Source organism: Brachypodium distachyon, chromosome 3, assembly GCF_000005505.3.
Source record: "Brachypodium distachyon strain Bd21 chromosome 3, Brachypodium_distachyon_v3.0, whole genome shotgun sequence".
Classification (NCBI taxonomy): Eukaryota; Viridiplantae; Streptophyta; class Magnoliopsida; order Poales; family Poaceae; genus Brachypodium; species Brachypodium distachyon.
This window is the reverse complement of record NC_016133.3, coordinates 47161163-47174054: the sequence shown is the minus strand read 5'-3', so window position 1 is coordinate 47174054 and position 12892 is coordinate 47161163. Positions and strand designations below refer to the sequence as shown.

General features: G+C 44.4%; 1 protein-coding gene and 1 non-coding gene across 2 annotated transcripts; one reads left to right on the top strand and one right to left on the bottom strand.

Moving 5' to 3' along the window:
* The first annotated feature begins 5916 nt into the window (after window positions 1–5916).
* Window positions 5917–5998, top strand: MIR7738 (microRNA MIR7738). The gene has a single exon (NR_127024.1). It is a non-coding gene; the product is annotated as a microRNA MIR7738 (primary transcript).
* Window positions 5999–8734: 2736 nt separating this feature from the next.
* LOC100822559 (transcription factor bHLH95) lies at window positions 8735–12480 on the bottom strand. Its single transcript, XM_024462035.1, has 3 exons — window positions 12069–12480; window positions 11561–11964; window positions 8735–8972 (listed from the first exon to the last, which is right to left on the bottom strand). Exons 1-3 carry the CDS (start codon window positions 12336–12338, stop codon window positions 8942–8944), a joined length of 705 nt encoding a protein of 234 aa, XP_024317803.1. The 5' UTR covers window positions 12339–12480; the 3' UTR covers window positions 8735–8941.
* Window positions 12481–12892: the final 412 nt, after the last annotated feature.

Genomic DNA, 12892 nt, shown 5'->3' with positions numbered 1-12892 from the left:
GATGTCTTGCTTAGGTTGCTGGTCAAGTGTACTTTGGGGTTCCACAATTGCTACATCCACATGCTACTCTATGTTAAATGCAATCTTAAACTGTGATATGTTGTTTAAATTGTAAAAGGCAACGATGGGAGGCCGTGCCTTCAGGCATCGGTGATTTGTTCCATTTGGGCTGACCTAAGGATTGAGTTCTTGTTTTCGCTGATCCAGAAACATCGCGCTAACCGCTCGTGAGAGAATATATGGGTTCCCCCTCGGCCTAGTACCTGATTCATCGCTCTTCCAGGGGCCACATTGTTCGGGCGTTTCATTTGGCACATTGCATCCACGGGGGTTTTGTTGGAGACTTGATGGTGACCTCGCATACATATAGGAGTGCGGCATAGTTGGGGTGGTCATCCTGCGCGGCCCTGAACCACTACCAGCTGTCCACGCAACTCCTGAGTCCGAGCGACGCTTCGGCCGGGCTCTCGTTTCGGGTTAGACTCAGTTGGGTGGTCCCTTGGATTAGTTGTGGAGCTGGGAAACGTTGTGTCGCTCAATCCTGCCGGCACATGCTGTTGCGTGTGTTCCATCTAGTGGCATCAAGGGTTGGACGAACGTGTACGGGTAAATTGATGCACCCTGCAGAGATAAATCTTTCGAAAAGCCGTGTCCGCGGTTTTGGATTACCTGGAGGTCATTACTTGATCATAGAGAACTTTAAACCAACCTAATCTCATGACTTGAATAGTAATTAGCCATTATTCATGGATATGCTTAAAACTGCCAACGTGTGAGTGCCTTTGGATCATTTCCTCACAAGGCGTTGAGGGGGTGATAAGAGGCGGTGTTTTGTTTGGTGTTAGTCATTAGGAGATCACCTGCACTTGGTAGACGCTCCTCTTCCTCCATTTAGACGTTGTTATTAGAGTGTCTCTCCAGATATGGACCTTGCTGCTGCATAACCCCACCATACCTAATCCTTGAGACTTGTTGCATACTTAGTTTAGTTCTCCGCGTAAGTCTTGCGAGTACTTTGTACTCATTTGTTTTGCAACGTTGTTTTCTCAAAAGTTTCCGGAGGAACAGGTGAGCAGTTACTACGTGGAGTTCGACGACAACAACTTCGACGCCTAGCCAGCAGGATCCAGAGCAAGGGTTCTGAGATTTGTGGCGGTTCCTTTTCAGTTTCAGCCTCTTAGGCAATATTGTACTTGTCCTTACTCGGGCATAATTTGCTTCTGTTGATGTAATGGTGATTTGTGGACATGTGTCCGTTGAATTGTAATAACTGTTATTCTGCTCCTTGTATGATATATGAGCTTGGTAAACTCTTTTCTGTAGAGTTTTGGTAATGATATTAATGTTGTAAAATCCTGCGATGATCGCAATGCGTGTTTGTGACGAAGTGTTCATCGTAGTTTAAGAACTTGGGACTTGAATTATGCACATGTTAGCATTTGGGGCTAAAGTGTATAATTTCGGTTCCGGGGTCTTGCAGTTAGTTTGAGGATCAGTACTGACATCTTAACCTTGTGATCTATTTGTGCCTAAATAACTAATCCATCGTGTGCAAGTATGATCAACTATTCAATCCTTCATCGCTTGCCTATGTTGAGAAAATTTACTAACACTATCCTACCCGCAAAAGGCGCAGTTCCTAGCTATGAACCATGTCCCATCAGAGAAGGATCGGTGCTAGAGAAGGGAGAAGAAAAACAAAAGGGGATCGGCTGAGAGCTTGGTTCGGCCGCAGCGAATTGAGCTTGCTACCACGAATTAACAGTAAACTGCCATGAATCCACCATGGGAGAGAGAATTAGAGATAGAGAAGAAGATGGGATCATGCATGGGAACAACAGCGGATTGCATCACGGCCACGGACGGCACGCCTAGCCCGCAGGCGAAGTCCCGGTGAGCAAGAATGGACAAGGGACGAGGACGGCCGTGAAAGGAGGGGAGATGGCAGCCGACGAGCGCAGGAGGTAGCGGCGGCCGGTGGTTTGCTAGGTCGTGGTGGTCTGGTGGAGGCAGAGAGATTGCGAGGAAAACGCCTCACCGGATCCACCAAGACAATCATTAGCATTTGTTCTGGCCGATGGAGTCGTATCGTGAAGAAGATACGATAAGCCTCTCTCTCCTCTTTAATACCCCTGCCACATCAGTTTTTCATCCTACGTGTACAAATTAGATACAAGCACTGCGAGAGCCCTAATAATGCCTCGGTGGCATGGGATAAAGTTTGTAGGCCCAAGGAACAGGATGGTTTAGGAGTGAAAAATACATCCTCGGTCCTGTATTATTGACGAGGTGTCAAGTTAGTCTTAAAATTACTAAACTGCATATTTAGGTTCCAATTTTTTGCTAAATGTGTCACGATAGGTCCTACGCTCGTCCAGAAGCGTTTGATCAGCCTTCGTGGTTCGGTGACCGAGTACGCGTCAGCCAAAGAGCCCTTTGGACATAACTGACATGAGGAAAAATGCATCCACGGTCTTAATATTATTGACGAGGTGCAAAGTTAGTCCTAAAATTACTAAACTGCATATTTAGGTACTAATTTTTTGTTTAGTGGGTTACGAGAGGTCCTAAGCTCGTTTAGGAGCGTTGGACCGTCCTACGTGATCGAATACACGTCGGCTAAGGGGTCTGTTGGCATAATTGGTGTTATGAAATAGTGTGTTGTCTCACCCATCGCCGCGGTTCTTGCCGGCGGGTCACTGGAGTTGCGGCTAGGGAGAATAAAGAATTGGGGTGGCTTACTGGGTTTTAGGAGCAGCTACTGAGTTCTTTGGGGTGCTTGGCGGCGAACCGGCGGAGGGCTGGCAATGAGCTCGTGTAGCGATGGAGGGCGGTGCTAGGCGGTCGAACGCTACACAACACGAGGATGGTCGAAGGTGTACAACGACGAGGCGAAGCCAGTAAGCAAGGAGTCACGGCTCGGGGAGGCCGTTGGCCGAGGCGGTTTACAGCGACGGCACGTAGTGTGCTCGGGACTGCACGCAACAACGCAATTGTCGTTCACGTTTATGACGATACAACGCAGGACTGGCTCTTGGCTCTAGCTTCGGAGAAGAAAGATGGTCAAGGCAACGTAGCTTAGAGACCGTGGGGGGCCGCGGGGTTGGTCATAGGTGTCATGGAGAACGAGGTTAGGACCTGTCGTGACCCACTTATAAAAAAATAGGACTTAAATATGCAGTTTTAGTAATTTTAGGACTAATTTGGCACCTTGTCAATAATATTAGGACCGAGTGTGCATTTAATCTAATTTTATAGCTTGTCCAGCGGACCCTTTAGCTGACGTGTACTCGGTCAGCGCGCCACATAGGATGGTCAAACATTCTTGGACAAGCTTAGGACCTGTCATGACACACTTTTCAAAAAAATAGGACTTAAATATGCAGTTTAGTGACACCTCGTCAATAATATTAGCACCGCGGGTGTATTTTACTCTAAATTTTAGAATCCAGAATCAAGATCTTTTGCTGAAATACCTTTTTAAATTCTGTAACAAGAAGGATATCAAAATGGCATCCCTCAAGCTGCTAATCCTATGGGATCTTTCGGGTGGAGGAATATTATGAAGTTAGTTCCTCTGTTAGGGGGATATCTACTTGCAAACCTGGAGCTGGTGACATCATTCTGCTCTGGAAAGATATGTGGTCTGATGTATGCGTCTCTGAGAAATTTGCATGTTTATTCTCTTATGCTCGTAAATGAGGACATCTCTCTTGAATAATATTGCAATCTGGGGCGATTAGTGCTGGCTTTCATACGCCTATTTCTCCTGAAGCTCTTAATGAGATGCAAGAGTTGGATGAGCTCATCATTCAGGCTGATGTCTCTCAATGGAGATCTGATGAATGGATACCAAACTGGGGTTCTTCATTTTCATCAAGCAAGTTTTATAAGTCATGCTTTATAATAATTAATCCACCTTTACCCTTCAGATGGATTTGGAAATCTAAACTCACTATGAAAATCAAGGTTTTCGTCTGGCTCTTGCTTAATTAGTGACAGGTTAAATACCAGGAATATGCTCTCTAAGAAAAAATTACAATATTGATTCCAGCCTTGCTTGTGTTCTCTGCTCCACTGATTGCGAATAGACCCTGGATCATCTATTCTTGCAGTGCTCGTTCAGTAAAAGATGCTGGCAGCATATCAAAATAAAGTGGCCTAGAAACTCCTCTTGCCTAGAAGCTCTCCCTGGAATCAAAAGGCAATTTAATAACCCCTTATTTTTTAAGTGTTTGCCATAGCAGCTTGGAATATTTGGAAAATTCGAAATAAGCTGATCTTCGAAGGGGAGAGAGCTACTTTTCAACTCTGCCTTGCTAAATTTAGAGCAGATCTTTCTCTTCTTGGTTTTAGGGTACTTAAAACCCTTTCACACCATTTTGATATTTTGATAGGCCTTTCTTAGATTAAACAGGGGCATGTCCCTGTCTGTAATTATGTAATTGTACGATATTAGCTCCTACTGTTTTTGATCAAAAAACAAAGTTGGGTCACATTTGGATACAACAATGGCGTTGTTTTGTGCATCAGCGGCCACTAGAACATACCATGCACCAGAGTTTTCAAGTGCTTTTAGGAAGGTGACACCAGTGGCGTGTATATTCACGAGACCCCCGCTGGTGATACAAAGCTGATTACTTATTATTATCCTCTAGGTTACCTATATAACCTAAGCACAAAAACACAAGCACTTTCATGTTCATGTTTACATTTCTTAGTTAAGATAAAAATTCCGCTCCAAAATTAACATGTTGTTTTTAGGAAATTATGTGACATCGACGACATTCTGTAGTATATAAATTTGTAGTAATTCGAATTTGATTCGAAATTTCCAATATTTGGCATGGAAACTTCTTTATTCTGTGGAAGTCTTGTACATACAAACAAAATCAAAATAGTAAACAGATATATAAATTGTCTATTCATAAGGATGTTCTCGTCGAAGCTTTAAGAACATTCAGCACAAATTGTCTAACGGTGAAGATTTTTTTATGAATCATATGAATTTCGTTCCAGGTTTTTTTATATGATGTTGTATCATTGTAGGATTAATTGCCATGCCAAATATAACGAATTTGTGATCAAATTTTAATTCATGGAAATTAAATAACTACAGATTGTCCATTTTAAGTGCATCAGTTTTCAGAACAGGCCCGAGTCAAATCGCAATGATTCGAAGCACTTCTTTTTCCATTACACTATTTCGGAAACCTAAGGACTCGATCGTATGGATATGGAAAATACAGGATTTCCGATCCTAGCGGGAAAAGGAGGGAAACGGATACTCAATTTAAAGTGAGTAAACATAATTCCATACTTGATCTCATAGATCCCTATAGAATTCTGTGGAAAGCCGTTTTTGTTTCACATATGAAATATCAGAATTTGGAAATGAAAACCTGAGTGTAATACCTAAATGCAATAATACTTCCAAAAGGACGGTCCTTTTATTTTTAAAGTATACGTAGAATATATGGCAAATTAAAAGTTGGGTCACGTTTGGGTACAACAGTGGCGTGGTTTTGTGCAGCAACCACCACTCAGACATGCCACACACCTGAGTTTCCAAGTGCTTTTAGGACGCATACACCAGTGGCGTGTTGAATGCTGTGACCGCCACTGGTGATCTGCCGAGTCTATATAAACGACCGAACCTCGGACTCGCAGGCGCACTCTCCATTACCTGCTCCTCTTCCTCTAGTATACTAGAGCATGTCCAACCCCAAGCTGCCGAGTACCATCCGGAAAAGTTGGCGGGTCGTGGACGGGCCATTCGTTGGTCTTGAACCTAAATGCTCTGCCTACAACCAGGCCAATTTTTTCGGCCATTGACGGCGGCGGGTACCATCGAAGCATTCTGGCGCGCACGCTGTCCGCCGGAGGAGTCGCTATCGAATCCTCGCCGTCGAAGCCTTTGCCCATCCAGAGTCGTTTGTCAAGCTCGGACTGGTCTTTTTTGGCGCCGTGCTTGACAGACGACTCTGGCTGGGTTAAGGTTTTTTTTTGCAGGGGGGAAGATGCATCTGAGCGGAGCACGGCGGCAGGCAGCGGGTCTGCACGGAGTCGGACGCGTGCAGTCGAAGCCTTGCCCCGGCGCAGAGAGGCGAACTCAGCTCGGCTGGCGGGGAGCATGGAGGCAGAGCAGCAGCGCCGGCGGCCATTTTCTTCATTCATATGTAATTTCAATTTCGCACAAGGTTCCTCTTTTTGAATTCGGCTGGCGGGATATGTAGCAGCGCCCGCGCCAGACATTATCCAATTTTTTATAATTTGTTTTGAATTCGGCCGGCAGGAGAGGAGCGCCCGCGCCGGACATTATCCAAATTTATTTTTTTGTTCGAATTCGGCCGGCGGGAGAGCTGCGTACATTCCCAAAATTTGTTTGAATTCGGCCGGCAGGAGAGCAGTGCCAGGCGGCAAATCAAATTTACAGTTTTTTTTAATAATTCTACGAGCTATCACTGGTGTTTTAGAAACCCGTCGGACTGGCGAGAGCACTGCCGGCGACCAAATCTAAAATCGAACTTTAAAAAAATTTTTGGTGTACCTCTCCAGTGGTGGGTCACGAACCCGTCACTGGAGGCGAAGTTCAAATTATTGTGAATTCGGATGGTGTGAGAGCATCGTTCGCGGCGTCAAATTTAATCACGTGGTGCTCTAAATATAGGTCGCCATAGAAAACTCTGCAGTAGCCGTTGCAGTAACTATAGGGCCGCCACCGGTGCTACTACAATTGTTGGTTCCCCAGACGTCACTGGAGAGGACACCACCAGTGACGTCAGGTCAGTGGCGTGTCGTAGAGAGAGGACACTAAGCCTGTTTTGGAGCCGCCACTGGTGGCCTGTTCTGTAGCAGCGGGCAGTTCGGATTGGCCCAGCATTGAAAACGCCCGAGCCGAGCTTCCTTTCCAGCTCCTTTGAGATTCAGGCGCTCGGCCTGCGTGACAAACACAGGCAGTTTGGGACAGCCTAGTCAATTTTCTGCGGCTGGTTTGTCCTAGACGTGCAGCGCGCCCCCGACCCCGATTCAGCTGCCGCTGCCTTCACCGCTCGGCCCCTCCGTAGGATCTGTGCTGGCTGCCTGGTTGCTGGTTATGTTCGCTGCTGCTCGTCTGCTTCCCTCGCAGCACTAGCTCGCCAACTAGAGAAGTACTCCTTCGGTTCCATAAAAATCAGCACGACTTTGAACTAGAGTTAGTTCAAAACCGTGCTAATCTTTACGTAACGAAGAGAGCATTGATTTTGCATCATTGGCTTTTTTGGAACTTGAGGTGTATCCATCTAGGCTGGTGGGACCTATGATGTCGGTCCAACTAAGAGTATGTATACTACTACTACCTCCGTCCAGAAATAGTAGGCATATTAGCATTCTTTTGATCAAGTGTTTGTCCACAAATTATTCCGCTAACATATGACTAATTTGATTAAAATCAATAACCATAAAAAGTATTTTTGAATACTCATATAATGATTACAATTTTATGTCATATAATTATATATTAATTTAGTATTTTCTGGTCAAAGGGTTAGACAAAGTAAACCTAATAGGCCTACTATTCCTGGACGGAGGTAGTAATGCCCATTTTTATACATTTTTCTGATTTTTTTTATGAATTAGTTATGATTTTTTCAATCTTCATCAGTGGCAGGTCTAGATGTAAATCCCGCCACTGATGTGTATTTTTATGATTTTTGCAATTTTTCATATTTGGCCATTAGTGGCGGGCTTTCCGTGCCGGCCACTGATGAGAGGTAGTCAACAGTGACGGGCGTACCATGCCCGCCACTGATGAGGGGTCTTCAGTGACGGGTGTTGGGCAGAAAAGACCCGCCACTGATGACCCCTCAATGAACCTCATCAATGAGGGGTCTTTAGTCACGGGTGTTGTGTTTTGTAGTAGTGGCAACACGCGACGCATATTTATATGACATGACTGTCTACCGACAATTTGCCTAAAACAATAGTAATGCCCAAGTAGAGCGACCAAAATGTACGATTCTATTGTGTTGGACTAAATTGTGAACCAAGATGCAGTTTTTCCTCTGTTTATGCATAAACTTTTTTTAAGAGAATGTCTATTTATCAGTTGACTTAAAAATAGAGTCAACAACCATAACCAGCTCATGCAAATTTTCTAAGCTTACATCGGTCTTTAATCTCAGTGATTAGACTAGACAGTTGTTAGCATCGACTCGGTCACATTAGAAATAACAAAACCTTTTTTTATTAAAAGTCACATAAAGCGATAGTCCGCACTGATACTACACACGAAGAGATTCTTTTATTTTCAAACAATTATTGCAGTTACAAACGCCTGGACTAGTAGCTGGTAGTGGTACTTCGTGCTCTCCCTCAGTAAGAAGGCTGCTATCATACACTTGGAAGATTTGAGTACCCGTGGAAGATTTGAGTACGCCTGGAGTAGTATATACAGTACCTTGTACTCTGCCTCGGCAAGAAGGCTGCCCGTGGAAGATTTGAGTCCATGAAAGACTCAGCGACAGACAAAGCGATCAGCAGTTCACCATGCGCTCTTCCGGATTTCGAACATGGCGTCAAGGTGACAACTCGTCGGTGGCGGCAGTCTCCTGCTTTGTCGGTGGTAGTGCCTAGTGCGGGAAGAGCCTGAGGTGGTCGAGCGGCGGAGCGGGTCATTGAGGGCGTCAAAGCATAGGTGGAACAGCTCATCCCGCATTATTGCAATGTACGAAACAACGGTGTACAGGACACATTATTGCACACGATGATCCATAGTTCAATTCTGACACGACACAAGAAGCTAAATGCTCAAATGTAAATGACAAGATATCCTCAACTTCAAGAGAACAAGGAAGAGGTTCCATCTTGAGGGAATGAAGAGCTTCCATCTTAATTCTCTCCGGAGAGCAGAGTCGTTATCTTTGAAACTGCCTGCTTATAGATGTCCTCAGACGACACATTATCCCCAACAGGCTGTTGGCTGCATTAACCTGTTCACAGAAAATAACTAAATTCAAGGGCTGCTCATGTATAAAATCTTGTAGAAGTTATCAAACTATGAAATGAGGTTTGGTTTTGTCAACAATTCATCTATCTGGTCTCTTCCAAACAAAAAGAGTATAAAATCGTCATAGCAAACCTGAAGAAAAACTAACACTCACAAACGAATCGGTCTGTAATCCATTTAGCTTCCACCCAAATAGTTCGAAACTATTCCCTACTGTACATAAGCTTCAATAACTCCACAACTATGTTACTCTCTTTTTCTTCTGGATGTACATATCTTGTAAATAATAATCTTGTATAATAAAAGATCTGAAATGGGGACTTGCCCTACTGTTTTCCTTAGGTTCAAACTGTTCCCTGTAACCCTGTTGATATGATTATCCTGGACCCAAATTAAACTCTGGACATTTTCGTAAACCGGAGGTAAACAACGGATGGCGTGTTGAGCTTACGCCATGTATAATTCAAGAAATTAAGAAAACACAAATTATGTATACACTTAAGTTAACATATAAAGTCATGGAGTTTCCAAAGTTATGGTGCAAAACTATATAATCAGCACCTGCATGCAGTCTTACAAATTACCATTATAAGTTTGGGAGTTTAAATAGTTCAAAACCTTGTGTTGATCCAAAGCTAATTTGCAGATTTAGCAACCACATTGGATTTTGTGATTAACACATAATAGCATAAATTGTGAGAGTCATCACTAGTCTTCATATAAGGCTATGATTTATTTTCCATATGTGAAACATAGCTTTCAAAATGTGAACCCCCTAAATTACCATCCACCCCCACCCACTATGACCTAGCTTACTTAACTCTGTGATGTTTCAATACTTTTACTTAATCCCCAATTTAGTTTTTGACCCTTGTTTTGTTGATGCTAATAGTGGGTTAGGCAACTTTTAGCCACACAGTACGCGATGCATGCCAGCTAAAAAAAACAAGAAAGTCCACCTTTGATACTATGGTAGGATTTGGCTGAGTTCAGAGGGGGTAATGAGTTGATCACTGGTGTTGGATGCAGGGAAAAGGCATATTTTGCTACAACAGCAATGGCAATGAGTGTTTATGACTGTTGGTGCTCATGGCACGATGAGGCCAGATTGAACGACATGATATAACTGTGAGATGAGGTGGCCAAGAAGAATTACCTCTATAGAATTCACCATGTATGAATATCCAAGGATGATATGAGAAAGACTTGAATTGAGGAAGATTTCGGTTTCTAGGCTACTATTCCGATTGGACACATTCTGGGGGGGGGGGGGGGGGCTGTTAAATCATCCAATTTGATTAGAGTTGTGTTTCCTAAGCCCGGGAACCCCCAGCAACCTGTAAACACTCAAACTAACGAATACAGCTGTAAGCAGGAGTTAGGGTATTACACCTCCGGGTGCCCCGAACCTGGGTAAAGCCTCGTGTCGACACTTTGTGTCTTTAGCCATGCCGGCGATCGCCGGAGCGATCCCCTTCGCCCTCCACCGAACCAAAAAGGGGGTGTCCGACATCCCCGGTGTCGGAGTTTTGGGCTCCGACAATCGTTGACAGGAGATATGGGCTCCTAGACCTGTGGTGGATTGCAACAACGTGAAATCTATAACACGAGATCTATAGCAATGCCGAAACAGAAGTGAATTAAGAGGAGAAGGAGGAATGAGATGGGGAATAGGGGGGTCTTTGCGCCGGTGGTGGAGTCGGGACGTGTGCGACTACGCTGGAGTGGGAACTTGTTAAGTCGGAGGACGGCTTGGATGAAGAAGACTATCAGGGGTACATGGGTACAGTTAAGGGCCAGCTAATTCTACTTTCCATATTTTAATGTGATCAATGATATTCATTTTCTGTATCTTAACAGGATTTATGCTAGTACAACAGTTAGAGGTGGATTTTTTTTTTCAAAAAGGGGGAAAGCCCCGGCCTATGGCATGAGTTTGAAGTTTCTACGTCTTCACATGATTTACGCTAGTACGAAATGAGAAGAGGTTAACGTCATTGAATCGTTAGGTCGACAAATAGGAGACCATGTTCCCAAAAGGTGGCATATATGAAATATATGTAAGAAACATAACATTTCCCCTGTAAAATGTGCGATTTTTACTCTTCCACTCATTCGGCAATTTCGATAATTGTTTAAAGGAAGGTTCAGCGCTACGCAACATACCTTATCACATAAGATGGATATGGAGATATGGTATAGTTATATGAAGACAACATTTGATTGCCTTTTCTCCCTAATGTTGAGGCAGGTGCTTTGTGGATTCTATTTTTAAGAAGGGCAAGTAAGCCCCAAGATGCCCAAATTCAATGGTTTTCACGACCTGATGTTTTAAAACCACGTGTTCATTCAGTTGCAAATAAAAGTAGAACTACTAGTATTTTGCTGAAGTTACACATTTTCAAAGCCTATAATTTTAGTTTTATTTATCTGCAATTTTAGGAGAATGATGATTATAAAATATCTTGAGGCAACTGAAAACTATTAAAAGCACCTCTACAAGCCTAACCCCTAGAAAGCCAGTACGAAGAGGACAAGGGTTTACTTACACGGCGGGTGAGAAAGGTGAACCTGTTCCTAGAGCTGTCGGAGGCGATCTCTGACGTGACCACCTCGATGCTGTACTTCTCGAGTATGGCCACCACCATTGTCAGCAAGCCCGCGCGTCGTGCCGAGCACACGTTGATGTACGCGTCGTCTCCCGACAAGCTCAACACGACGTTCTGCCCCAACCACTTTTGGAGCTCCATTGGCACCGCAGGCACTGCTGCGCCCACAGGTGCCACAGCTGCTGCCCACGCTTGAAAGATCCCACCAACCGGCTGCTGATGTGCCATCACGGTAGCACGTGCTGCCGACGAGGACGAGGAGATGCCTTGCATGCGATCCTGCTTGCGCTTCTCCAGCTCGCTCAGCGTCCCCTCCAGGGTCTTGATGTACTGTATCACCTCCATCATGATCATCAACTTGTCCGTCTAAAACAAATACAAAATTAAACGCCGGTAAGAATTGAAGTGAAAGACCAACACCTTGATGTGACTGCATCCCCAGAAGAATAAACCCAAATAAGAGAATATACCTCGTCGGGGAGGCTGGGGAGGAGGCCTTGCAGGTTGTTGAACAACTCGCTCATCTGCCTCCGCCTCTCGTGCTCTGTAGCGGCGTGCAGCGCTCTGCGGCAGCTGCCTCCTGCTGTGGCATCTGCGCGCTGCACTATGCTCATCATCTTACCCTTAGATCCACCACCCTCTTCTTGTTCTTCTTCCTTGACGATGCCCTTCCCCTTGTCAACAATACCCGCGCCGGTCAGATCGCTGCCCTTGGACCCGCTGCCACTGCCGGAACTCATGAATTTGGAGTTGTTCCCCGCCGCTAGGGCCTCATTGTTCTTGCCGTCGGTGTTGGTGTTTTCTTGAAGTGCAATGTTTGGTTTCTATGGAAGTTTGGTTCAGCGGAGAAGACTTGAAGTGCAATGTTTGGTTTGTGGAATAGCGGCTCTGTTCTCTCGCTTTAAAAAACGAGGCTCGGAGCAGCTGGCTCATGCTAATATTTGGCAGGTCCACTGAATTTACACCTTAGCTCATTTATTTCAGTAACTAAAGACAAAATATAATAGCCGGAGTATTTTCCACATAATGACCCATTCTAAATGCCAAGCCAACAGATATATATCACCTATACATATGCACAATTTACTACTACTCCATATAATCCCTTTTATACTTAGTAGCATTTTACTAACACAATGGTCTTCATAATGAGTACTCCCTCCATTCCACAATACAATGTGTATAGATTTTTCTCATTTGTTCCACAATACACCTTATTTTTCTCTTGGTACCCGCACCCGGCCAATAACTACTCACATCCATTTATTATGGTCAGGCACTAGAAACGAGAGCT

Excerpts from the sequence above, each read along its gene's own strand:
- LOC100822559 (XM_024462035.1), bottom strand. The coding sequence starts at position 12,338 with ATGAGTTCCGGCAGTGGCAGCGGGTCCAAGGGCAGCGATCTGACCGGC. Across the intron at positions 11,965-12,068 it reads TCCCCAGCCTCCCCGACGAG|ACGGACAAGTTGATGATCAT; the intron begins GTATATTCTCTT and ends TATTTGTTTTAG. Across the intron at positions 8,973-11,560 it reads TCCGACAGCTCTAGGAACAG|GTTAATGCAGCCAACAGCCT; the intron begins GTTCACCTTTCT and ends TTCTGTGAACAG.